The 27918-nt window shown below is 37.9% G+C and overlaps 1 protein-coding gene across 2 annotated transcripts; it reads left to right on the top strand.

The window, feature by feature from the left end:
* Positions 1-361: 361 nt before the first annotated feature.
* On the top strand, positions 362-27461 carry gpd2 (glycerol-3-phosphate dehydrogenase 2 (mitochondrial)). Of its 2 annotated transcripts, XM_056750363.1 has the most exons (18): positions 362-471; positions 1842-1942; positions 3144-3152; positions 5080-5251; positions 5644-5768; positions 6278-6375; positions 7846-8009; positions 10215-10379; positions 11291-11435; positions 11535-11728; positions 18539-18673; positions 18931-19106; positions 21733-21864; positions 22014-22172; positions 23222-23334; positions 23420-23498; positions 25692-25790; positions 26128-27461. In XM_056750363.1, the coding sequence occupies exons 2-18, from the start codon at positions 1844-1846 to the stop codon at positions 26251-26253; spliced, it is 2190 nt and encodes a 729-aa protein (XP_056606341.1). In that variant the 5' UTR covers positions 362-471; positions 1842-1843; the 3' UTR covers positions 26254-27461. The 2 variants fall into 2 exon arrangements, with proteins under 2 accessions (XP_056606341.1, XP_056606342.1); XM_056750364.1 differs by lacking the exon at positions 3144-3152.
* Positions 27462-27918: the final 457 nt, after the last annotated feature.

Raw genomic sequence — 27918 nt, 5'->3', positions numbered from 1 at the left:
CAGTATTTTCTGTTTAGCTTTTGTTTGGAACATTTTATAATACAAAATATTATGCATGATTAAATGTATATACAACGAGAACACAACAAGTGATGTAAGGATATGAAAAGGTTTATGTTCTAGATTATAAGTCACTGTTTAAAATAACTTGTTGAAGTGTTGTTAAAGAATGAAGTTTACAATGTCATACTTGTAGTTAACTAGTGTCTAGGTGTCTTTGGGCAGCCTTCCTCTTTCATAAATGCAGGTCTTTCAAAACGTCTACTATTAGACAATATACACGCCTACCTAAATATGATTGGACCAGACCAGCGCAACCTCTAAACCGATTTGTCCATCCTCATGTCTGTCAAATACTTCCTGTCATTCTACTTCCTGAATTCCTGAATAAGCAGCAACACTGTTGTTACCACCACTGTCTATGATTTTCTTATTTGGCCATCATCGTCATCATCAACGTCTCCAAAATCAGTAAGTATACACCGGGAGTGTTGACATTTTGTTTGCTGTGTTACTGGACGAAACATTATGTATCGTCGAGACAGTTCGAGTCTATTTCTGGAAGCGAGCCAGCCACTGTTGCTTTCAGCCCGATGGGTGTGCATTCTTTAAAACGTAAAACAAATACGCTTGATCATCAGTTAAATTCACAACTGTATGCTTTGTGTCATCGCATTTTTTTTGTCACGAACCCTATTTGCGATATCAGTAATAAGGTTTATGAGAGTATGTGATGGTCTGGAATCTGGATGGAAAGTTAACATGCCACTGAATTGCAGGACAGGCATCATTGGCAGATGACTGTTTTGTGGTTTCCAATTAGATATAAACAAGACAGGCTTTGCCTCGCGTATGTTGAAATTGGACCCGCAGTATGTTCCCTTTATACCCAGAGAGCTTTACAGTATATTCGACTAAATTTGATATTAATATGAATTTCCACACTAAAAAAAAGGTGCAAGATCTCTCTCGCTTTAAATGGGTTTTAGCCTTTCTCTCCCCGGCGCATGGTGGCTATAATGGGGCCCATGCGGTAAAGGCGTGATTTCAAACAGTGTAGTAACATGACTCATTCACTTCCTCTAGTATCGTGTAGTGATCTTGACATGATCCCTACCCAGGGTATAAGGTCGACATGAGAGAGCAATTGCCATTGACCTTCACCACTGTGGCTATTCAAACAAATGTCTCTACAGTAATCGAATTGACAGCTTTGTTTCTAGACTGACACAAATGATGTCCTTTAAATATTTCTCTGTTCTTCTGATGAACACAGAATGATGTTTGGAAGAATGATTGTAACCAACAGTTCTTGGCCACCATTGACAAACATAGTTGGAAAAATTACAATAGTAGTTAAAGGTGTCGCAGAACACATTCTTCAAAATATCTACTTTTGCGTTCAACAGAACAAAGACATTTAAAAAGCAATTTGAGGCTGAATAAATGAAGACGGACTGTTCCTTTAATACAATGGTTTCCTGCTCCAATCCAAACATTTTTACTTAATAGCGTGTTAATAAAGTAGTCTGGGTGTGTTTTTTGATGGGGGAGATGCTAAATGTTTAGTGTTAAGGGTTCTCCAGGAACAAGATTGGGAACCATTCCTATCAAGTTAGACAAGCAGTCTTGGAATAAATTAAAGTGGAAAATATTATGGGTCTTTAAGTAATACAAAACACTAGACACAATGAATAACTCCTTATGTTGTTGTTTAAGTATTATACAAATATTCAATCATGAAAACATAAAATCAATATTAAATGTAAATTACTCAGTGGCTGGTGTACATGTGCTATTGAACTGTATAATTTGCTGATCATTTCTTAAATCTATTGCAGGGATGGCTTTCAGAAAAGCACTGAAGGGGACCCTAATAGGGGGCGGAGCTGTAGCAGCAGCATTCGGCCTATCACAGTTATTTGAATACAGAAAAAATCAGGTAAACATTTAAATATCTTCATCAACATTGTTGCTTTGCCTCGTACAATTTTGTCAAAATCTTTTGACAAATGCCAACCTTTTGGTTTAACATCCGTACACTGACTCCTACAGGATAGATTGCAGAATACCCAGAGAGCACCTGTTTACACCCATCTGTTGCACTGTAGCAGGGCATGTCTTGTCCTGACTCAGGAATGTGCCCTTTGTGTTTATGTAACTTTGAAGGCACAGTTGTTCAGGCTATGTATTTTGTTACAACTCTCTGTATCTCAAAGCACAGATCAGTTACAGGCTATTTTTAACACTTCGTTATTTATCATTCTTGAAGATTATTTCATATTTTGGTCTGGGAAACCACTTAAAAACAGATGATGATGATACATTTCAAGAACGCGCTACAAAACCTATGAAGAGTAGACCTACCAAGAGTGGGTACATTTACAAAACCCATTAATTCTCATGTACAATAAAATCTTCAAACTTACTCTGTTCTCTCTCTAGGGCAGACTGTCATATTAAAATCAGGTTTTGTTTGCTAAAGGGAGATTACACTTGAACAGTGATACACACATTGTTTTAAAGATCTCGCTTGAATATGTAATCATGAACAATCTGATCCCCATTCACGCCATCAGGGATGTGTCACACACCATGTTCCGTCTGTATTTAAACTAGTAAGAACCCCAGGGGTCTCATCTGTTTAGATGCTATACCAAATAACGGAAGGTCAAGTAGATTAAGATAATCAACAAGGCTTTCTGAAACAAATGAAGAAAATAGACGGACCCTTGAAGAGCAATGGGAGTCCTGATTTTCTCTCTCATCATTTATTTAAATCTTCCCAAGCCCATTTTGTCCATTATCTTGCATCTTAACTGTTCCAATCCCAATGAAACTCCAGGGAGCGAGAGAATTATGCACTCTCAAGGATGAGGTTGCCATGGAGAAAGTCACAACACAAATTATTTGGCGAAAAACACAGGTACAAAAAGACTGGAAATTTGATGGACATTTCAGGTTTACTTTATTGATCGGATTTGAACAGAATTGTATAGTGCGGACAGTGAGTTTTTAATGTCAACAACATCACCTTCACATCACATGTGCATCCCTCTTTAAGCATTTCATTGACACAAACCTTTGTTCTAATGTTTCTCCATTTTTTTTTTTTTTTTTGTCCTTGTGTCATCTCAATGCAGCCTAAATGGGTAAGCGAGAAAGTCAAAAGAGAGACTGAATTTGCTTTCTAAAAATTGCTTGCAATCATGCATGTGGCAGATGCTAATCTTTGGGATTGTAATGTTAATTTGTTGAGCATGTGTGTGTGTGTGTTTGTCTCCTCTATGGCAAGGGCACTGTTACACTCTGGCTAAAGTGTATTTGCATGAAATTCTCTGTTTCCGTCATGCACTTGTCGTGATTGCAGGACAGCCTCTCTTAATAATGCGTAGATGTTTTAAATACGTCTGTCCTTGGAAATAGACACTAATTACCGAATCTTGTTTTTACGTGCTGTTAGTGTCTAAATTGCAAATGTCTGGGCTCATTTGGTCATTTGCAAGTCAAATGGACCCTATGGGCTTTTGGGGGCAGATTGATGTAATCATTTAGGCCAAACGCTAACAAAAAAATGAATAAAACGTTTCATTACGGCTAAAACCCTCGACATCTTGCTTCTCCCATGCTTGTTTTGTCTTCATTCGGATCTTGCGTTGGAGAGGTTTTTTGATTGTGTAGCAGACATTGATGCGACTGACTGATTGACAGCTGCTTTAAAGGAATAGTTTACCTTCAAAATAAAAACTCTGTCATCATTTACTCGCCCTGTTGTAATTTGAAACCTGTATGATCTTTCTTCTGCAAAACACAAAAATAGATGATTTAAAAAATGTTGGTAACCGCCAACTAGGGCTGTGCATTTGCGAAACATCGAAAATATTGCAAATATGCAAATGTACATATCGCCATATGCATATCGCAATGGTTTGCAATTAATGAGCTACTTATTTTTCATAAAGTTATGTATGGTCAAAGTTTTGGGTCGATGGGGATGGTAGTATCTATCTGACAAGCGGATGTTAGTTGGGATATACGTGCGTGCGAATGCTAGCGTGCATGTATTCAGACACAAATCAATCAACAATCTGCGTCGCAAAGCTTTCATAGCAAGCAAAGATGAGCCATCCCGAGACATCTGCAGCTGCTGCTGACGATTAAGTGCCAAAACCAAGAAGCACCTCAAAGACATGGCAGTATTTTTCAGCAATCTTTCAGAAAATGTATTGATGCTTCCATTTTCCTAAAATCATGTGAATGTTCGATATATAATTTTAATTTTAATACAGTTTAAATTGATTTTATAAAATAAATATGGTATCGCATATCGCACAGCCCTACTGAAAACCATTGATCCCCTTTGACTTTTATTGAATGGGCACAAAACCAATGCAAGTCAAAGGGGATCAACGGTTTTCTGTTTCTTACATTCTTCAAAATATCTTATTTTATGTTCTGCTGAAGAAAGACAGTCATACAGGTTTGAAATGACAAGAGGGTGAGTAAATTATGATCACTTTATTATTCACTATTTTTCTTATGTCATTTTTTGTAGCATAGAAATAATATTCAGTTACAGTATATTAATATACAGTTACAATATATCAACAGTTTGTGTGTTTCTTGGGAATTAAGCCCTCAAACTTGGTGTTGCAAGTGACAGGGTCTATCAATTAGGCTCTAAGTATGTTATGATAAAAGGTCAAAGTGCAAGTTGCCATAAAGTGACCATGTCATGAATGTTTATCCTTTGTCCTCAATACTTGATTTAAGTGTGTATATTGTGTAACTAGAACTGTTATGTCATGAAGTCGAATTAACTCTGATAACCAAACATTACGGTAAAACAAACTAACAATCATACATTCTTTTCAATCCCAACATCTTTGCATGGAGACTAATGTCCTTTTTCATTATGTATGATTATTATGATAGAAGTGCATGTTCTACTTCTCATTTCTAAGATGTAATTCTTAAAAGATAAAAAAGGATTTTTAGCTGAAACATAAAACATTTCACATTGACAGTCTAATTCGACTTCTTTGTTTGTTTTCTTTTTAACCTCTTGTCTGTGTCCAGGCTCAGTTGGCACATGTTGAAGCTCAGGGTGAGTTAAAGGTGCCATTTAAAGAAGCTCTGCCAACAAGAGAAGAACAACTTTCAGCACTGAAAAATACTGAAGAGTTTGATGTGTTGGTGGTGGGGGGTGGAGCCACCGGCTCAGGATGTGCCTTAGATGCTGTCACACGGAGTACGTACTGATTTTTTTCATCTTGTTTATTTATATTGCGTTTATTCACAATAAACGTATTGTTTTTTTTTGTTGTGTCTTCCATATTTTTCAATTCAACATGGAAAATCTACACAACTGTTGTCGTTTAATTCAGTTTTAATACGTCAGTTTGGCATTATTCTTAGAATTTTGTTAAAATTAGAAGATTTATTCAGCTCTGGGGGTCAACCATAGGCAGAAAATTATTGGATGCAATAAGGACATTCTGATATTTCCGTCCTCATGCATACTACAGATAGCGGCGAAAAGCTGTATGTAAATGACATCAGCCACTGCCTAAATATTTGCCACCATAAGGTCTTGAAATGCCAGTGCATTGTCTGATTCTTTCCTAACCTGCCCCCTTCCAGATCTGAAGACCGCTCTTGTAGAACGGAGCGATTTCTCATCGGGCACCAGCAGCAGAAGCACCAAGCTCATTCACGGAGGGGTCCGCTATCTGCAGAAAGCCATCATGAAACTAGATTATGAGCAGGTGAAGGCCCCATTTTTCCCTATTTGGCCCTAATAATTCGAAGAAGAATTGCAAGGCGTCTTACGCCACCGCTGTGACATTTTGAGCACCTGTCAGAGAGGCAGACAAGCACAAACATTCTGCAGATAGAAGATAGCATTCAGCAGATCTGAGGCACCAGTGTGGTAATTGTAACCAAACCGTAGTCCGAACAACAATCAGATAATAGAAAATGACACTGTAAAGTGTAAAATGAGCAGCGGTCTTGGATTATATTAAAGTTTGACTTTGTTTCGGGTTAAAATAATTGTCCTTACCCACATATGCAGAGACAACAATAGGCGGTTGATTTTCCAGAAAAGTGTACAGTTAAAACAATGCACTGTTTAACTAACATGACTTGGCCAGGCACATGTAATACAAGAACAGCTAAATGTTATTTAATATTACTGATAACAAAACGGAACAATATGCAGGACATATGAATAAACAGTTTTTACTAAACATAACATTAACTTTTCTCTCCACAGTACATGATGGTGAAAGAGGCCCTTCATGAGCGTGCCAATCTACTGGAGATTGCCCCTCATCTGTCTGCACCTTTACCCATAATGCTTCCTGTTTACAAGTAAGTCAAAACATTGAACTGATGAATACTCTTTTAAAATGCACCTTTTTAAATAATTAAAACGAAAAAAAAAGTATTGAAATAAAGACGGAAGAAAAGTTTAAGGGAAACATTGTAGACATGCTTGTTACATAAAAGACAGTTTGGGTAATAAAATCCATTGATAAGTTCACAAAAATGGCATTAAACCTTTCATGTGTTCACCTGCAGCAGGTAGGTAAGGCTATTCTGTGGATCAATGTTGATCTTCTCACCTCGTGTCTTTGACCCTTGTCATTCTGAGTTTTTAAAGGATCTTCCTGTCCGTACCATCATCATTACTAATTACTCCTGGCATTTATGCTTTGCTCTGATATTTAAAGCAGTCAGAGAACTATGAAAGGGTCACCGAAAAGAAAAACCTCAAGATTACATCATTTGCTTGTCAGATTTTTTTTGCCTTGAATAAATATTTCACAAGCTGCTGTATAACTTGGTGTACTTGGAAAAATCCAATGTCATAATGTCATTCAACCCATATATAACAATGTCTACTGTAATTATTCACCTAGTTAGACGTTGTATTCCTTAACTTTAATGAATTACTTAAAGAGATTGACCAACTCATGTTATTGTTTGAATCCGTCTTACAAATCTTTCACTGAATTAAAGCGGGCTTTCTGAATTACTATCTTACTTACTGTTACTCCTTTCCAAATAAATCATTCAACAGCTCAAAATGAAGCAAGTGCAAAGATCAAAACTGATACAAATATACGTATTCACATTTGTTGATATAGATACATATTTTTGCATTTGCATTTTTATATGCAATCATTTAAAAGCATTTACAGTACATGTTGAATTAATTATTTTCATGAAGTAAAATATGATCAGTACCATCAACCTTGGATTGTTTGTTTGATTTGAAATTTGTTGGGGTGGGATTCATATTTTTATATTATATACAGCCGTGAACATTTCAAAAGTTCATTTAATATACATTTTTAGATGCATTGTGGCCATTCCAGTCCAGTATTTGTCATTCCTGAGGTTTCAATTTGTTGAAATTCAACAGTCATTTAACAGCAATGTGAAAGACACATGACAACGTCAAAAATAATTTTGAACTATTCCTAAATACATGTACAAATATTACTGTTGTATTGCCTCAAAGTGAATATGTACGAATATATTGTTTTCTTTTCCAGTATTTGAGGTCTGACAAAATGCAGAGCATATTCTCAGATTTTTTGACCTGATTCTCCATATTTCAGTTTTTTGCAGATAAATGCAAATAGAAACAATATTTTTATTTGGAATTTAGCAGAAATATTGTTAATAGTTCACAGGATAAAAAAGTGATCAAACGCATATAAATACTAGTCAATTCAGAGAAATTGAAAATAATTTTGGAATGCTCTCTTCATTTTCTTCAAGGGGTAAACATTAAATGTTTGTGAATACTGTAACTATTAAAATTCTTTCCAGGTGGTGGCAGCTACCATATTACTGGGCCGGGATTAAGATGTACGACCTAGTGGCCGGAACATACTGTCTGAAGAGCAGCTACGTCCTGAGCAAAAGCAAAGCCCTGGAGCTTTTTCCTATGCTGAAGAAAGACAAGCTTGTGGGAGCTATTGTCTACTATGATGGTGAGAAACAGTTTTTTGGCCTTATAAAACAAAAATGCTGTCTTTACTTAGTATATTTATGCATTTAACACAGCCTTTTATCCAAAGTGCATTACATTTCTTTAATAAATCCATGCGTTCCTTTGTAATTCCTGTAAGCAACACTATTCTGCTGTTGCTTATCTATAACTGCCAAATGTATCACAACTGCTGTCATTTGCCATTTTGTTGCAATAAATTCAAATTTATTGAACTCTCCGTGACATTCCTGCATATTCTCAACAGTGCAAAATCTGCCACTGGCTGTTACAGCCAAACCCGCAGTCGTCGCGCCCATGTCTCTGTTGGCGTGTCTGTGCCCCGGGCCGCCTGAGGCTGCCACCAGGCAAAACTTCCATATGTTACTGGTTAGTCTGGGTGTGCAGAACTTGTCCCCTTTGCTCAAGCTCTCGTCAATGGCAGCACAAGCCCCGCCCTCCACCACTGCCTCCCGGTAGTCCCTGTCACAGCGCATTTGGCCAGGGACAGCACGCACGTTCGCTGGCAGGGTCGGCGGGCGGCTTATATTCAGGGGGCGTGCGGCGGCTATCTGAGCAACGATCTGTCACATCGAGTCCCTCCACGGTAGAAACCAAGTCAAAGAGACGTCTTGATGTTCTGTTCCCTGCCGCGCCTTGTTTATGTGCCGTCAGTGACAGTTCTGAGACGTGCCTTTACGTTCAGGAACTTCTTCATTTGTGCATCTTTGTGTGTGTGGGGGGGCGGACTTGAAGCAGGAGATTGTAATGACAGTTTATAGGCGCTATTTATTCGTTCCTCTCCTGACGTCCGTTCCTCTTTCCCTCCCCCCACCATCCCTCCTTCCCCTGGGTTGTCAGCCGGCTTTTCTCTCCAATTATTCAATCTGGAACAATCACGGCCGTGACATTTCCAAATCTGACCTTCTCCGCTGGAGATCGCAGCCTGCCTGTCGCTATTTGCTTCCCTCTATTTCTCTCGCTCTCTGTACTCCCTCTCTTTTCGTCCTTCTCCCCTCTCTTGCGCTCGCTCGCTCTCACTTTTGGAAGATATCTCATCTGCATGCACGGCCACCCGTCACATCCCTCCTCTGCAACGATATGTCATTCATTCTTTCTGTAGGCCTTTCTTTTTATTAATCTAATCTGACACTAAAACTCGCTTATCTGCGTTTTCACTCATTTGTAATGCCGCGATTTCTTTATTTCATTATAATTCGACTCGGAGCTGCTCGGCACGAAAGAACTGCTCTTTTCACCATACCTGCGAGCTGTAGTAACATTCAAGCTCGGCCGAGCGTTTCTCGCCTTCCGCTGCAGGTTACAGCTTGCCGTGTTAGCACGCTTTGCACACGCATGTGTGTATTGAGCTTGTTGGAGATTTTTAGGATGTTTAGAGGACGTTTTTACTGCACGGTGAGGTGGAGCACACAGCCGTGAGCGTGGAGGCAGATTTGGGCAGCGAGGGCTTCATGGGATCTCTAACAAAGCATGCTGGTGCCTTCACCGCACATTATTCTTGGAGAAGTGTGCCCTTTAAATAGGCTTCCTGCTTGCTTTTTTCTTTATTGTCTGGTGGAGCCCAGAGCATGTATTAGCATTAGACATGCTTACGTGGGTTACCTATCCCTCTGGTTCTATAGCATCGAGAACACAGACAGCCTGAGACCTAATGCAGAATTTATTTATTTATTAAGTAACCACCTTCTATTTGCAAAGTTTACTGTAATTCATGATCCCATGATAACATTGGACTAGGTTACAAAAATGTTACATTCATTTTTTTATAAAGAAGCTTCTATAGAAGACATTTAGACATTGTGTGTCTTGTTTGTGTGAGTGTTTCTAAACTGTTCTGTATGCTAAATGTCTACTTGATTATATATCCTTATAGGGATACTACACCCAAAAATGATTGTTCTTATAGTAGCAACATTTACTCGCCCTCAAGTTGTTCCAAACCTTTATACATTTCTTTGTTCTGATGAACACAGAGAAAGATATTTCAAAAAATGTTAGAAACTGACATTTCTGGGACATCATTGACTACCATAGTAGGAAAAATCATTGTTTTTGTATAATGTATAACTTATTTTGTTCAGTTGAACACTATATTAAATATTTTGAAGAATTTAGGAAAGCAAACAGTTCTAGGGCACCTTACATATTTTTGTTAATTGTATTTTTGTCTCTCCGTTTTTGTTTTCAGGACAGCACAATGATTCGCGTATGAATCTGGCCATTGCGCTCACAGCGGCCCGTCACGGGGCGGCCATTGCCAACTACACCGAGGTGGTGCATTTGCTGAAGAAAGCAGACCCCAAAACAGGCAAAGAGACAGTATGTGGAGCTCGCTGCAGAGATGTTGTCACGGGTGAGACGTGCATAACATGAAACGAAAGAGTTATAACGATGACGTATTACAATGTATATATTACAATGTATGTGATTTTACACATGCTTATGTTCATAGATCATTTTATAACTGTATATACACAAACAGTTAAAATAATATTCAAGAAACTTCTTTCTCAAATACTTCAAATAGAAATCAATTCTTATTTTTAAACAGGAAAGACCTATTTTCGCTCCAAAAATAATACAAAATAAATGGTATTGGTTGTTCACAATAATGTATTAACATATGATTATTTGATGAATGACAGTGTAATACAATATTATTAAAAGGTTAGGATCACCTGACTGAAATGTGTTTTGTAGACTTAAAAATCATTTGATCCAAAAGCATTTGCTTATATGTTTATAAGTGTAAATAAGAGCCCACCATTAATGGGAACTCATTCAAAACTGTTTAAAAAGCATCTCAAGGTGAGACCTAAAGAAACTGGCTGATAAAATGCCAATTCTGCATATTTAAGGCAAATGGAACTGTAGATACTTTATAGACCCTAAAGTATAAAAATTGTATACAGCATATAGATTTGTTTTGGTCTTCTTTAGTCACAACATAATTCTCATCATCACATTATTGTTTTGATGAGTTTTTTTTATTCAACACTTTAGAAAAAAATATTAATAAGGAATGAATAAGTGATCCTAATCTTTTGAACCCTAGTGTACATAACATACATATTTGCCAATTGTATAAGAAGTCATTTGTGAATCGAAACTTAAAGGTACAGTGACAAACTTGAGAGTCAGTGAGAGGGTGGGGAATAACCGTCTTAATATTTCAAAGAAATGTGTAAATCAAGAGATTTGTGGTAACGTTCCCTGAAGTCAGTCGTGTTCGGTCTGTGTACCACCTCATGCTGCCGTTCACAGGGCAGGAGTTTGATGTTCGTGCCAAATGTGTCATTAATGCTACCGGCCCCTTCACCGACTCGCTGCGTAAAATGGACGACCAGAAAACTGCCAAAATCTGTCAGCCCAGTGCAGGAGTGCACATCGTCATACCTGGATATTACAGGTACCTCTTTTATTCTCTTCATCCTCTTTTTCTCATTGTCCTTTCCCCATTTGTTTTGATGCCATTTTTAATACAGAAAATAATAACTTCACTTTTCAGCCCTGACAACATGGGTCTGTTAGATCCCGCCACCAGCGATGGCCGTGTCATTTTCTTCCTGCCCTGGGAGAAGATGACGATCGCTGGGACAACAGACACGCCCACTGAGGTCACAGCCCATCCCATCCCTATGGAGGAGGACATCAACTTTATCTTAAGCGAAGTCCGGAATTACCTCAGCCCTGACGTGGAAGGTAATATTACCCGCCTGCGTAAATCTTCTGCTACTGTACCTGTCGGGTGTAATGTTTGTACACAATGTGCAAAAGGATGGCTGAACATTTCATAGTAGAAATGACCAATTTAGAGAAAATTTGAGAGGCAGTATAATTTATTAAGCAGCATTTTATTTATATATTTATATACGATAGAGGTGTCAAGATACACCTGTATTTTCAATAACCGTAATATTTAAAATAATTATTATCGATATCGTGTTAAATCTTTCATTTGCATTTCTCTTACATTTCTCTTAAATCTACACATGATAATGTCGTAAATAATTCAGCATCTGTTTAAAGTAACCTATACATTTAAATTTAAGTACAACAGTTTAGTTTGTATGTGTTTTGCACTATTCTTGTCAGTGATAAATATGATTTAAGATGGTTGAAATATAGTATAAGATAAGTTAGTGTATATTAAAGTTTAATGTGTTTAATAATAGCTACATGTTTGTAAGTTTCCTTTATTATATATTTCATTTTAAATACCAAGTGGAGTGAAAAATAAGTTTAAATAAGACATAATTAGACAATATTCAACAAGAAATATTAAATATATTGTATATTTTCAAAAACTGAGTGATGGAGTCAGAGTGCATGTGCAGCGTTGTCAAGGTGACATTTGGCCAGTCATTCCCTTTGTGAAGGGAGTTCCAAATGCATACACGAGAGACAGTGATGCCCTACACCCTTCAAAGAGTTCACATCAAGGGCTCAGCCCTTTGAAGGGAGTAGGAGATCGTGATGCTTACTTCCGTTTGGAAAATGGCCAATCTCACCGACATTCATAACTATTTTGACTTATTCATATGAATTCAAACGTGAATATGAAAATATGAATGTGAATTATACAAAAGCATACGATTATAAGAAGAACGCAATACAGAAGCCCCTCCCTCAACCCCACTTTACTGGCACAAAAGCAAATCGTAGAAATTCATACAAATCCTGTAATAAAGTTTCACATTTTCTTGAGATGGATAATATGGATAATATTTTTTGCTCAGCGAAAATCTGATATCGTGACACCCCTAAAATGCATTTATATGCTTTACCATTTATATGTTCGGGTCACTTACTAATTCCTTAAAGCGGCCCTGCAACGTCATTTCATGCATTCTGACTTCTTTACAATGTTAAACATGTCTTCTCATGCTTAACATGGTCAACATATCAAAAAACAAGTTGGGTGTGTTAACTAGTATTTCTGTGCTCGATACACTCCCCCCAGCGATCGTGCAGGTTTCGGAAAGTTTTTTTTTTGAACATATAAAATGTTTTGTAACATTTTTTCTTAGTCCCTTATTGGACAATTCTGTGGGAAAAGCATGTGGCACGCGCCACAGGAGAGCAGGAAAAGGAGCATGAGCAGACATCACTTTCACTTGTAAGCAGGAGAGAGCATGCGCTCGTGAAGTTTAGGTGTTTGTTTGTTCCCTGCATTTGTGTGATAAATGTTATATAAACTGTGGATATAACGCTGGATTTAGAGATCGTTTCAAACTGATATATGGAGCCGTCCCAACGCTAAAAGATGCCGGACATGCGGTGATTGAAACTGATGTCTGTGTTTAGTTGAAACTGATGTCCCATTGTTTAGTTGACAATGGGTGCGCAAGTGCTTTGGTTCAGCCTCCCCCTCCCCCCTGCACGCGCCGTATGTTTTCATACAATCGTACAGCTGTATCTATCTTTTATAAATGTGATCACACTAAATACTCTTCGAAGATACGAAGTATGCAATACTACTCTATAGGTACTCAAGAGTAATATGAGATTAGCAGAAACCCCTTGTGTTATGCCCGCTTTAATATTTTTTCCACATTTTAGAATGCTAGTAAATTAATCAAAACTTTAAAATAACACATTATTGGAACCAGAAAAGTGCACGAAGAACACTCAAGAATCCCAAGATGTGTATGGATGTAATACTTCTGTATGATGATCGTTATTCCTCATAAAACAATATTCTGTGTTTGTGTCTGTCTGTCTGAGGGTCTCGCATGCATGCAGACAGAGACACTGGTTGTGTTGAGTCTAGTAACTGCTAGTTGGGGCTGATAACTACTCACTGAATCTCCCTCTGTGAGTGGAGGTATTGATTTCAGAGCGCAGCCCTCTAATTGTTCAAAGCGCGGTGGATGCGGGCTTGATTGCTTGATTGATTAGCTTCATGACTAATTTTCTCCTACAAAAAATGCTTCCCCTTTCTCTGATTGTTGAGAAAGTCGCTGTTACTTGAGTCTCGGGATCTCAGTCAGTGTCTTTTAGCTACAAAGGCATCTGCCTTACAACACCGTACCGTACGGCAGAGTGTCTTCTGTTTCGCATGGGCGTGAACAAGTGACCGGGCCACTGTTTTGACCCGGGAGGGAGGGATGGTAATGTGAATAAAAGTAGATTGTAGAGAATAAGGGGGGGTTGACAGAGACCTTGCCTCTGGATGATGGGTTCAGGGTGGGCTTGGACTTGCTCCTTAGAAAGGCAGCTGAAGGGATCTGGCTGTGGTAGATCTGCCACACTAACAGTCTAGGGGCAAGATCATGTTGTTTGTCCCTCGAATAAAGATATCGTTTGAGAGAGAGCTAAGCAATGATGAACTAAGGGATTTTAAAGGCGCTGTGTGTAATTTTTTGAAGGAACTACTGACATAAATGCAATGTAATAGACACAACCATGTCTTCAGAATTGTATAAGACCTTACATAATAGAGCGTTATGTTCTTATTTCCTTAGAATGAGCTATTTCTATCTATATACACAGCAGGTTGGAATGTTGCTTCTTGAGTAGCCCAAACGGAGAAACTGCTCCACAGAGTTCGTTTCGTAAAAACGCTGTCTTGTAACACTTTACTTAAAGGCTTTATGTATAATGCTTTATAAAGGGTTTTGACAGGGTATGATGCTTTATAAAATATGTGAAGAGCTCTTTTCCAAAACGCTATAAATCCATTTGAATAGTTGTCTTGAAAATGATATTTTATTTACCTAGATCCATTCTTTTGTTAATATTAGTGGTGGGCATAGATTTTTTTTTATCTAGATTAATCTTGGAATTAATCTAGATTAATCTAGATTAAAATGGCGCATTTGAATTCTGCCGAAGGCATTCAGAATATGTGTGCTACCCAAATAATGACTAAAAGTAAGTCTTTGAGAACGGGTTTCTCAAGCCAGGTGGCGCATTAGACCAGGGGCTCATCTCCTGTTTCCAAAATCCATCACAATCTGCTTGAGAAAGCTGTTCTACTATGATAATTGATGATGAAAATAAATTATGTTCAATAAGATGAACTTGTGTTTACTTCCGCATTAGCTAAGGGATGCTTTGCGTATAGGTGGTACTTGAGACTGGAAGAGCTCCTACAGTACATTTACATTTAGTCATTTAGCAGACGCTTTTATCCAAAGCAACTTACAAAGAGTTAGGGAGCAACAAGCGATATGTCATACAGGAGCCATAATACATTAGGCGCCAAATTTACTGGTTTCAACTAAAGCTAGACCAGTACCTGTTGAGAGAAAGTGTTTTTTAAACCAATTCCGCATTGCTCAAGGTGCAAACAACCTTAGTCTTGTCGATGTTTCTATTGGGAAGCTTCTTAAAAATAAATTTTCCCTGAAGCAAACCTGGTGGCTTCAAAGCTCCATCCATGTTAGCACGTCACGTTTGATGTGGTAATTTCACAGTAACGTTATGTTGTGTTCAGACCAAACCCGAATGGCGCGTCAAGCACGAGTTATTTACATGTTAAGTCAATGCAAAGACGCGATAGACCTACTTGCGGCGTGAATCGCGCGAATGAAGCCCTGGTCATGAGATGATGAGGCGGCGCGAATGACGCGAATCACGCGAGTTGAAAAATCTCGTTCTCGCCCGGTACAGTGCAATTAAGCTGGTATACATCCGCGCTAAAATATCAAGGTGAAAGTCATCATAGCTTGCGTAGTATAGACCCAGCTCCCAACCCAACTTTGAGAATAGATTAACGGCCACATTTTTTTTATTGCGCGATAAGAGCCGTTAACGGCCCACCACTAGTTAATATTCAATCCATCCTGTTAAAATGGGCTGTTGGCTCAGTCTGAACATGTTAAACAATGATTGTTAAATGAAACAACAAATTCATCCTTTTTTCCCAAAAAATGTTGGTTTATTTTTAAAAACAAACAAACAAGAGAACATGAAACATATCACATCAGGGACTCAGACTATAAATGAATATAAATCAAATAAATGCAAATGCATGAATTAAATAACAGCCAAATAAAATAAATAGTAACAAGCTAAATTGTAAAATAAAATAAATATTTTAAATTTCATGTTTCAATATTTTCCACCACATACAACAAATTTAAATATAACACGCATACAAATACCACTAATGAGCGAATTCTGATTGGTGGAGAGGACATATCGCATTTAGGCTAAAAACAGGTTCAGTACTGCTGTAATACATTAAATGTTGTTGTTATACATTAAACCCAGTATCTATAGGTAGCTGCATTACAGGACCTGGCGTTCGCTGGGCCTGGTGTCAATAATAGATGTAATTTCAGTAACAAGGGCGTTTTCAGTTCTGACACTTACAGGATGTTCACTCGAATACGGTTCCCTCTTATATAACAAAACCACAAGTTAAAATTGATGTTTTAATTCATCCTTTAAAACTACTTTTATAATGAATTATACTTGTGTGCTTTAAGAAAAGTGTTACACATTATCTCCTTCGGCAAAGAAGCGAAAACGCGACAACATCTTTGTCCTGTGAGAGCCCCCGTAGACTTCACCTCTAAACGTTGCCGCTAAAATCTCCACATTGCTCCTTTAAATGCCCAGTCTGAGAAATCTTAATTTAACACCATCGGCATAATACTGAGGGTTTATTAATTAACTGCATGAAGGAAATGAGTTGTATGTCTGAATATTCCAACATTTTCTGTGTGCAAAATAAATAAATAGCAACAGCACAGACTTTATTCAAATTTATTAAAGAGATGTTCAATAATAACTCAAATATGAGTTTTCAGATAGCAAAAATCACCTTTGAAGATTGTCATGTTGTCTTATTGTATTTTTATACTCTTAAAATGTTAAATGGATCCAATTCATGTTCAGTAAAATGTATTTAATGCACAAAAACTACCTAGGATTGTACAGTACTGAATGCATTTGACCAATATCGATATTGGACGATCGGAATCCTATCGGTGCATCCCTAATTAAAACCATTTACAGCGCATCTTATTCATCAGTCCATCCATTTCTCTAGAATCAAACTTATAGCATCGACGTTGCAAGCACAATGCATTACCAACTGCAATACAGGAAACCATTTTCCATTCCTGTAGAACTCTAGGAAGTGGACTGAATTCTCCCCTCGAGAATTCGATTACTCGAATGCATTCGACAGCCCGTTGTTCTATTGCTGAGGTTCATTTAGGCAGATGTGTGTGTGTGTGTGTTATTGGTCTCCCGGTCCGCTATCTGCAGAGCTCCCAGCCCTGTCATAAATGTTTCAAAGATGCCCTTTGATAATGAGAATGCTGTCTGTGTTTTCCCTTCCATTCAGAAATATCAACCTGCATATTACAGTGGCAGGTGTACCGTGGATCAATACACAACTCCCTCTTAATAATTAATGCTTGAGATGTCACCACAATAGGGAAATTGACTTTGGACTCATACACGGTGTTGCAATTTGTTGGTTTTAAGAAAGAAATGAAGCAAGTCAACAGAAAACATATTTTAGCCCCATAGGTAGGAGACCTCACTAGGTTGTTTCTATGTGCAGTCTTGCTTGCTTCCGTTGTTCCCCTGTGACCATCCATCAAATAAAATAGCTTTTAATCCAAAGGTCTCCGACTTTATATTTAGACAGTTAGATAGGAATGTTGTAACAGTGCACTGCACATCCTAAACCTCGCATCTTAATTTTTAATGATCTATGTTTTTCCTCCAAAATCATTATTATTAGTAACACTTTATCTTTGGGTTTTGCATATATCTAACCAATAAAAAGTATTAAAAATGCAGTATGTTTTTCCATTTCCTGAAAAACAGTGAATTTGGACATCCGAGGTTCAAAAAGGACATCGTCGATACGGAGTATTGAAAAGCACTTAAAATAAACAAAAATAAAAAAAGGTACTTAATGGGAAAGTAAGTCTGAATAAGATGGATCATTGTTCCTGTGAGTTATTAATATTACTAAATAATTATTTTAAATGTACTAAAATACACTCATGAACTCATTAGAATGAAATTAAATGTTTGTAGTATCTTGGAGTATCTGGTTACTGCTGCGCTTTTTTAGTTCTTGGTTCTCAGGATCATGGGTCGTGTAGTTCATTACTGAGAAAGCATTTGTTTCTCTTTTTTGCCTTTATTGTTTATAGGACAGTGACAGGAAAGAGGTGACAGGAAAGTATTGATGAGTGGGACATCTGGGATTGAGACGTGACCCGGGTCATGCCCAGGTCACCATAAACCAAGAGCACATGTTTGTGTGGAGCATAGACCACAGCTCTACAGTTCTGATGGATAATATGTATTTCTAAAGTGAAGTTTAAATCTGGCTTAGACCTTCTGCAGAAGCACAGTTATTTACCTCCGTCTTAAAAAATCAAACATTATCTCTAAAAATCGACTTCATTGTAGAGAAAACAGGATTTTACTTTACTTCCGGAACCCAACTGTTATGCCCTATTGGAGCAGTGTCAATCAGATACTCATCAGCTGTCAGACCTTGTCAGTGTTTGTAGTTTCTGTGCTTTTCAGTGCGGCGAGGGGATGTCCTGGCAGCCTGGAGTGGCATCCGTCCCCTGGTCACTGACCCCAACTCCAAAGACACGCAGTCCATCTGTCGCAACCATGTCGTCAACATCAGCGACAGCGGCCTTATAACCATTGCAGGTCAGTTTCCTCTCCCAATTTGTGCCTCACTCTATACAGTATAAATTTGTTGCGAGAAAGTTTTTCAAATTGTTGAATCAGATTTTAAATTATGAACCCTTTGAATATTCTGATCATTAAGCACACAATATAAGTCTTTTAATAATAAGAATCACACAAGAAATACTATTTTGTAATAAAAAATCAGCTAATATAGTTATACACTTGGGTTCCCATTGCTCATGAATAAACATTTAACTACAATCTCCCCTCTCCAGGTGGGAAGTGGACCACCTACCGCTCCATGGCCGAGGAGACCCTCGACGCGGCCGTAAAAGCTAACAACCTCTCCGCCGGGCCCAGCAGGACTGTCGGTTTGATGCTTGAGGGTGGGAAAGACTGGACCCCCACCCTGTATATTCGCTTAGTTCAAGACTACGGTTTGGAGAACGAGGTGGGTTGTATAGCTAACCGCTCGACTCCAATCTGTGCTCTTTGGAGTGGGTTCAACCACTTCGTTATGCCGCGGTCCCTCATGATTCTATGGGAGAGAGAAAGTCTGGCAACCCCTTGTTAGAAAGCCAAGAGCTTGATGGAGCCATAGCGCTACCATGGATGTTGTTTTGCCAGCATATTTAAAAAGGTCAGCATGCAGATATTTTTGACAGCACTTGACCTTTGGTGAGAGATGTAACAGAAGAGTTCGAAACCAAGTAAACGGGGCCGTGTTTATTTGTTCGAACGCTTAATAAGGAGAAGGATACTGCGGATTCATACACAAATGAGAGAACTATGAAGAGGGCAGAGAGAACGTGTTTAAAATCTTGTATTAGCCGTGAACAATGTACAATAGATTTCCTGAGGATGTTGGAATTTAGATAAGCACAGAATTGAACCTATGAGATACTATTACGACTTAAGTCCAGGGTTTCTTTAGTCAGTTGCAATCTGTTATGTTTTTGCATAATCTCATAATGCGTCCTTGCTGACTCGTGTAAAAAGAAACTATAAAAACACAGATTTTTAAATATTCCATTTTTATCTACTTTACTGTTTAGTTGTCAGCAATGGTATTGAATGTTTTGTATTTACTGTTATTAACTTAACTAAGTTAAGTTATTTTACTTTATCAAGTATTAGTCATTTTTTATTAATAATTTATTGTTTTATTCAAATATATATCTTTTTTTTGATTGCCCAACTGACTATAAATACAAAAACTCAAACAAACTCAAATAAATGTTATGTTTATAAATTATATTTATACATAAAAATGCATTAATAAAATATGAATAAGCTTAATTATTAATATATATATATAATACATTAATACTTTTTTTATTTTATTATTCATGGTCAGTTGGGGAATCAACAAAACATTGAGTTAAATTCACATCTTAAATAAACAAGACCTTTGAAACCACATTTGTATTAACACAGGAACCACAATTACAGGAAACAGTGAATCAGCTTTTTTTGTTGCCAGGTTCTGTTTTCTTGTTCAGTGACAACAGCAAAGTTTAAGTGCCACATTTGATTTAAACAGAACCATAGCTGCATCAAAATCAGAATACAAAAATGTAATATTTTCAAGCTTGTTTTCTTATCTTTTCTTGAACCTGTTCATTAACCCTTGATGATCTCTGTTAATATTGTTAATTTCAAAGCCCTTAAAGGTCCTGTGCATGAAATTTTGCGCCAAGTAGCGGTGAGGTTGCGAATTGCAACCAATGGCTCACTGCACCCCTCCCTTTCTAAGCACTACTGTGGCTGACACAGGACTAAGATGTCATCACGTTTTTGTTTCTTTGCTGAAGGAGATGATTTATTTATGAAATGCGCTCTGTAGAGCATTGTTGTCCGTTTAGGGCTACTGTAGAAACAACATGGCGTGCAGGGGGACCCACGGTGTATGTAGATTAAAAAATAGCTAGTTAGTTAAAACATCCAGCTTCATTTTGTAAGGTCTTTATACACCTCTGAGGACATAGTAATGTATATTAAATAGTGGTGGGCATAGATTATTTTTTTTAATCTAGATTAATCTAGATTAATTCCAAGATTAATCTAGATTAATCTAGATTAAAATGGCTCATTTGAATTCTGCCGAAGGCATTCAGAATATGTGTGCTACCCAAATAATGACTAAAAGTAAGTCTTTGAGAACGGGTTTCTCAAGCCAGGTGGCGCATTAGACCAGGGGCTCATCTCCTGTTTCCAAAATGCATCACAAACTGCTTGAGAAAGCTGTTCTACTATGATAATTGGTGATGAAAATTAAATTATGTTCAATAAAATGAACTTGTGTTTACTTCCGCATTAGCTAAGGGATGATTTCCGTTTAGGTGGTACTTGAGACTGGAAGAGCTCCTACAGTACATTTACATTTAGTCATTTAGCAGACGCTTTTATCCAAAGCGACTTACAAAGAGTGAGGGAGCAACAAGCGATATGTCATACAGGAGCCATAATACATTAGATCTCAATACAAAGTTACTGGTTTCAACTAAAGCTAGACCACTACCTGTTGAGAGAAAGTGTTTTTTTTTAAACTAATTCCGCATTGCACAATGTGCAAACAACCTTAGTCTTGTCGATGTTTCTATTGGGAAGCTTCTTAAAAATTAATATTCCCTGAAGAAAACCCGGCGGCTTCATAGATGCATCCATGTTAGCACGTCACGTTTGATGCGGTAATTTCACAGTAACGTTATGTTGTGTTCAGACCAAACGCGAATGGCGTGTCAAGCGCGAGTGATTTATATGTTAATGCAAAGAGCCAATAGACCTACGAATCACGCGAGTTGAAAAATCTCGTTCTCGCCCCGTACAGTGCAGTTAAGCTGGTATACATCCGTGCTAAAATATCAAGGTGAAAGTCATCATAGCTTGCGTAGTATAGACCCAGCTCCCAACCCAACTTTGAGAATAGATTAACGGCCACATTTTTTTTAACGCGCGATAATAGTCTCACTGCGTTAACGCCGTTAACGGCCCACCACTAATATTAAATGGCAATTCTATCAATAAACCCTCATAATAATGACATATTTAAGAAAATGTTTGTATTTTACACACAGGTTGCCCAGCACCTGGCAGCCACCTATGGAGGAAGAGCTTTCGAAGTGGCCAAGATGGCTCGGGTGACAGGCAAGCGATGGCCCATAGTGGGGAAGCGTCTTGTTTCTGAATTTCCTTACATAGAGAGTGAAGTGAGCACCTTGAAATGCTAAAACCAAAATCTATAATTTCTATGCTTAAAAGTTAAACTCAATGTTTAACCTGTAATGTAATAATACATGGAAGCATGGCTTCTTCGAAACAATGTTAAATGTAAACAATGCTTTCTGTCTGGATCTAGGTGCAGTATGCCATAAAGGAGTATGCTTGCACAGCCATCGATGTTATCGCTCGCCGAACACGTCTGGGCTTTCTGAATGTGCAGGCTGCAGACGAAGGTCTTCCACGTATTGTTGAGATCATGGGCAAAGAGCTGCAGTGGAGTGAGCAAAAAAAGAAAGTATGTTGTGTCATCAACATCGTCATTTTCAACTAACTTACAATTTTACAGTTTGAATCGAGTGGACAGTTCATCCTAAAATAAAAATTCTGACATCGTTCATTCACCCTGTAAATGTCCACATAAATGTGAAATATAAGCATCATTCATTTTAATTCATATTCAATGTGACACATTATTCAGAACAATACTGAATTTTCCGAAGCCAATATTTTAACTTTGAATACTATGTGGTTATTCAGTCGTGAACACATTTTGTTCTGACCAAAGCAAAAGTTCTCAGCCAGGCTAATTTAGGGAACAGCTACTAATAGACCGTAACTATTGTTAGCGTGACTCTTGAATAGTCTTTCTCGCTGCTCCACGATAAGAACACAATTCAGCTTTACAATAAGCGCCCAGCCCAACACCTCCAGTCATCTAGACTATTACGTCTGCGCTCGCGGGAGTAATTGAAAGTGAGGGTGTATGTAAGCGGGTGATAGAGTTACCGCAGGTTGCACGCTGGTCGTAGGTTTCCTGTCTGATAAACAGAAAGACTAATAATAGCGCAGATCACTGTGCAGCTTTGATACTTTTCGGTTCCCATGAGTTCAGATCGGCTCACAATGCAGGTGTACCACACCCTGCGCACACAGACCCTCCGTACACACGCATGCATGTGACACAATGCTCGGCTGGGAGCTGTGATCCAGATCCATGATCCATTGATTCAGATAGGGAAGGTACATTTATGTTATGTGTTACTATGTTAGCTGGATAAAAACACCTTTTGTTAATTATTTTGCTGCATCTGATTTGATCAAATATTATTTGCGAACATAAATAAATCACTATGTCATATGGTTTGATATGGACTTTATTGTTGTGTGATTTAGTAAACATAGTTAGAAAAACGTTGTGTAAATGTTGCCCTTCTAAATTTTGAAACTGGTTCTCTGGTCATTTAAGCATCATCTTTCTCTGTGCTGTCTCTGTCTCATAGAAACAATTCATTTAAATGAATTCAATTGTGTTTGTTTTTCTACCGATCATGTGTTTGTCTATAGGAAGAGCTGGAGGCGGCTAAGCAGTTCTTGTACATGGAGATGGGTTATAAAGCTCGCTCTGAGCAGCTCAGCAAGACAACAATAACATCACTTACTCTCGGAGAGGTGCAAAGGTACGATATAGCCATGTTCAGTATGAGTGTGTACATGCATCTACGTCTCTTATTGCCATAATATTGTCATTATTATGATTGACAGGTATAAAAAGCGCTTTTACAAGTTTGATAAGGATAGCAAAGGATTTATCACAACGTTGGATGTCCAGCAGGTTCTAGAGGTGAGAGATAATCTCTTATTTAGGTACAATCTCTAACGCCTTGTAATGAAATACCTGAGGTATTGCTTGAAATTATTGTTTTATTCATTCTTATTCAGTGCATGAATGCATGTCAGTCAGACAAAAATCAGAAAGCGATTTACTTATAATTAATATTTCTCTGTACACGTTAGATTTTAAGCGCTTGAAATCAGTAAACATATCGAAATATCACCAAATTAATTTAGTACTTCTTGATTTGAAGGACACATTGCAAATAAAATCTAGTGATACAAAGACTAGCGATAGACCAACACAGTATATCAATGTGACAGATATATCACAGAGGCCAATATATATATACATTTTTTGTTCTGTGTATTAAAACATTCTCTCATTTTCTTTAATGACATTTGTGTTATATCGCCCTCATATCGGACATATTGCTTTCTCAATATCAGTATTGGCATCAGCCATTAAAAAGACCTATAGTTTAACAATAAAGGGATAGTTCACCCAAAAACGAAATTTCAGTCATCATTTACTCACCCTCAGTTTTTCCAAAACTGTACAAAAATCTTTGTTTGATGTGGGAAACTGCCCCAGATTTTTTACGAAATTTACACAAGTTTGGAACAACTTTAGAGTGAATGAATGAATTTCATTTTTGGCTGGACTATCCCTTTAATAAAGACAAGGGTAAAGCAGTGCCAACAAAACAGTCTTACCAATAAACTAACAATATATTTTAAGCAAAAGCAATGATTTTGTAACTGAGGTGTTGTGCTTGTGTAAAGAGTAGTGGTGGGCATAGATTAATTTATTTAATCTAGATTAATCTAGATTAATTTTGGAATTAATCTAGATTAATCTAGATTAAAATGGCTCATTTGAATTCTGCCGAAGGCATTCAGAATATGTGTGCTACCCAAATAATGACTAAAAGTAAGTCTTTGAGAACGGGTTTCTCAAGCCAGGTGGCGCATTAGACCAGGGGCTCATCTCCTGTTTCCAAAATGCATCTCAAATTGCTTGAGAAAGCTGTTCTACTATGATAATTGGTGATGAAAATTAAATTATGTTCAATAAGATGAACTTGTGTTTACTTCCGCATTAGCTAAGGGATGATTTGTGTTTAGGTGGTACTTGAGACTGGAAGAGCTCCTACAGTACATTTACATTTAGTCATTTAGCAGACGCTTTTATCCAAAGCGACTTACAAAGAGTGAGGGAGCAACAAGCGATATGTCATACAGGAGCCATAATACATTAGATCTCAATACAAAGTTACTGGTTTCAACTAAAGCTAGACCACTACCTGTTGAGAGAAAGTGTTTTTTTATTTAAAACCAATTCCGCATTGCACAAGGTGCAAACAACCTTAGTCTTGTCGATGTTTCTATTGGGAAGCTTCTTAAAAATTAATATTCCCTGAAGCAAACCCGGCGGCTTCATAGCTGCATCCATGTTAGCACGTCACGTTTGATGCGGTAATTTCACAGTAACGTTATGTTGTGTTCAGACCAAACGCGAATGGCGTGTCAAGCGCGAGTGATTTATATGTTAATGCAAAGAGCCAATAGACCTACTTGCTGCGCGAATCGCGCGAATGAAGCCCTGGTTATGAGATGATGAGGCGGCTTCTTCTTCCGCGAATTGAAAAATCTCGTTCTCGCCCCGTACAGTGCAGTTAAGCTGGTATACATCCGCGCTAAAATATCAAGGTGAAAATCATCATAGCTTGCGTAGTATAGACCCAGCTCCCAACCCAACTTTGAGAATAGATTAACGGCGACATTTTTTTTATCGCGCGATAAAAGTCTCGCTGCGTTAACGGCGTTAACGCCGTTAACGGCCCACCACTAGTAAAGAGTGATATAATCTGCATCGTTGATGGTTCTTATGCAACAGCGGATGTGAGGCAAAAGGTTGAAAAACGCAAGGGAACCATCCCTTTCAATGAAAGCCAAATGGGGTGGTAGCGGAACTCCTGGGGTTTCACAGGAGCATCTGACTATATCTATCATGGATAAAACTGTCTATCTATCACCATGATATAAGGTGCTAAATAATTCTCCATGTAAATTGCTCATTAGCCGTTATTATCTCCAGTCTCATTGTCTCTGTTTCTCACGCGGCCCTTAACATTTCCAATCACTCTTGACTCCCGTGTACCCCCGATTCCGAATCTATCTCTGATTTGTGTTCTTTCAGAAACTCGGCATTCAAATTGATGAGAATGCTCTTCACGAGATCCTCAGCGAGGTGGACCTCAACAAAAACGGACAAGTGGAACTGGATGAGTTCCTGCAGGTACGAAGCTTTACCCTTAGAACCTGTAATGGCACAGATATTAATGGACCAGTATTACATATTCAGACCTGGTCTGAGGGCTGTAGGTGTGAAAACTTCAATACGAAAACTGCTTGTTATCTTCATGTCAGTACTTTCATGTTTTGTCATGAGCTGACTAGGTTGCAGTGTTTTCTGAAATGACGTAATAATGAGCACCAGTAATATAAAGCATGAATCTGACCTCTGAATCGCGTGGGTCACAAAAAGGTGTTAAGGTGGCGTTCACCCTTCGAGCCCAAAGCTTTGACCACTATGCTACAGTTAGCTCTTTGACTGCATGTGTTGCTCTCTACAGCTCATGACTGCGGTCCAGAGAGGGCAAATCTCCGACAGCCGTCTGGCTATCTTGATGAAGACGGCGGAGGAGGGACTGGACCTGAGAGGACCTGTCTCGGTTGATCGCAGTGGAGGCGGAGTTTGATTCTCAACTACAAACCGAAACATTCACCAGATGAAGGCTCCAACCACAAACTTGGACGAACACCAAAAGCGCTGTAAACTGTGCCTATGCCGGTCAGATCACAAGCACATCCTGTTAAACCATGAACTCATCGAAGCAATTGGCTGCCTTTGACTTTTGATTATTTCACAATCATTTTTGTAATGTGTTAAGTGCTCACTCATTTGTAAGTCGCTTTGGATAAGTGTCTGCTAAATGAGTCAATGTAAATGTTTGGAAATCTTAAAGCTTTTGTTTTCGCATGCTTCACGCACACATGTTACGAATGACAAAATTAATAACTTTAAAGAAGAATATATTCTTGAGAGTATATATTTTTAACAAACTATGTATTATTCTGTTTGTATATTGCTAATGCATGCTAGTAAGCATGAATCGTTTCTTTAATGTCTCTCTAAGTTTTTAATCCAGTGAGCTTTGAGGTTGTTTTATGAATGTGATGCTGCTGTAAACAGAGAAAAGATTCAAGGGCTCCTCGTGTCGTCTTAGGTAAAAATGCACTAAATATTTTGCAGGTTTACACTGTAAACTTTTACTTACTGTCACTGTTCTGAACAGTAATTTAAAAGTAATTTAACATTTTCAGATTTTATTCTAAATCAAGTGTTTCGAAATGACAAGATTATGTTGAAAGCAATGATCATTTTAATATTTATACAGATCTGTAATCTTGTATGTGTTCAGTGTTTTGAGACTGTTGATGGATCCGCTTCAGTCGAACGGGAGGATTTTACAGATTATAATGAAATGTAAGAGCACTTGTTTAAATGTCGAACATTTTATCCCTGTTTCGAATTCATGAACAGTCAAACCCTTTTTTGTTTTACACCACGGCTGGTAATTGGTCATTTGTTTATCATGATATGAGATAGTAACAAGTAAATTGGCAAATGCATCTTTTTGTAATGTAAAGGCTTACAGGGAATGTACTTTATGTGCCTTGCTTTCTATAGAAACAACAATCTTTGCATGTCGAAGCGCACGCTCTGAAACGCACTCATAGTGCTTTTACTTGACTGTATATTGTGGTTTAAACATAATTGTTTATATGTTTTTATTCAGTTTATTTATGACCATATATATTCTCTTAAAAAACTTGTTTTAAATTGAATCACCAATGACAAAATTTCTTTGAGTTTAATTAAAAGAAATATGTATTTTGTGCAATACGGAACAATCTGTTTTCATTCGTTTTCACCATGTCATGACCTATTTGTTGTTTAAATCCTAAAAGGCGACCACAATGTTTGTCATAGATCTTCGGGGATCAGATTGTTTATCTGAACTGAACAATGCCAAATAAGAAGGGAGGGCTGTACTGTCAGCGTTTGCATGAGAGAAATAGAAGTTAAACTAATCATTTATTGTTACTGACTGGATGTAATTTCAGCCTGAGCCGGTGTGAATGAGATTCATACTGTATGGTAAAAATGTTCAGTAAATCAATCTGACAGACACAATTCTGTAATTAAATGTATCCGGTTGCTTTCGCATTGTTTGGGTGGGCCGTTTTCTGAGTGACTGTCATAATAGTCAGTGACATCATATTTCTTACATAATATTTGTTGCACTTGAAGCATGTGATGACCTCTCTCTCTCTCTCTCACACACACACACAGTATTAGA

This window comes from Triplophysa dalaica, chromosome 6, assembly GCF_015846415.1.
Source record: "Triplophysa dalaica isolate WHDGS20190420 chromosome 6, ASM1584641v1, whole genome shotgun sequence".
In the NCBI taxonomy this organism is placed as follows: Eukaryota; Metazoa; Chordata; class Actinopteri; order Cypriniformes; family Nemacheilidae; genus Triplophysa; species Triplophysa dalaica.
This window is presented reverse-complemented; position numbering and strand designations above follow the sequence as displayed.

Coding starts and splice junctions, on each gene's coding strand:
- gpd2 (XM_056750363.1), top strand. CDS start 1,844: ATGGCTTTCAGAAAAGCACTGAAGGGGACCCTAATAGGGGGCGGAGCT. Junction 5,252..5,643: donor CTTAGATGCTGTCACACGGA/GTACGTACTGAT, acceptor GCCCCCTTCCAG/ATCTGAAGACCGCTCTTGTA. Junction 11,729..18,538: donor CCTCAGCCCTGACGTGGAAG/GTAATATTACCC, acceptor TGTGCTTTTCAG/TGCGGCGAGGGGATGTCCTG.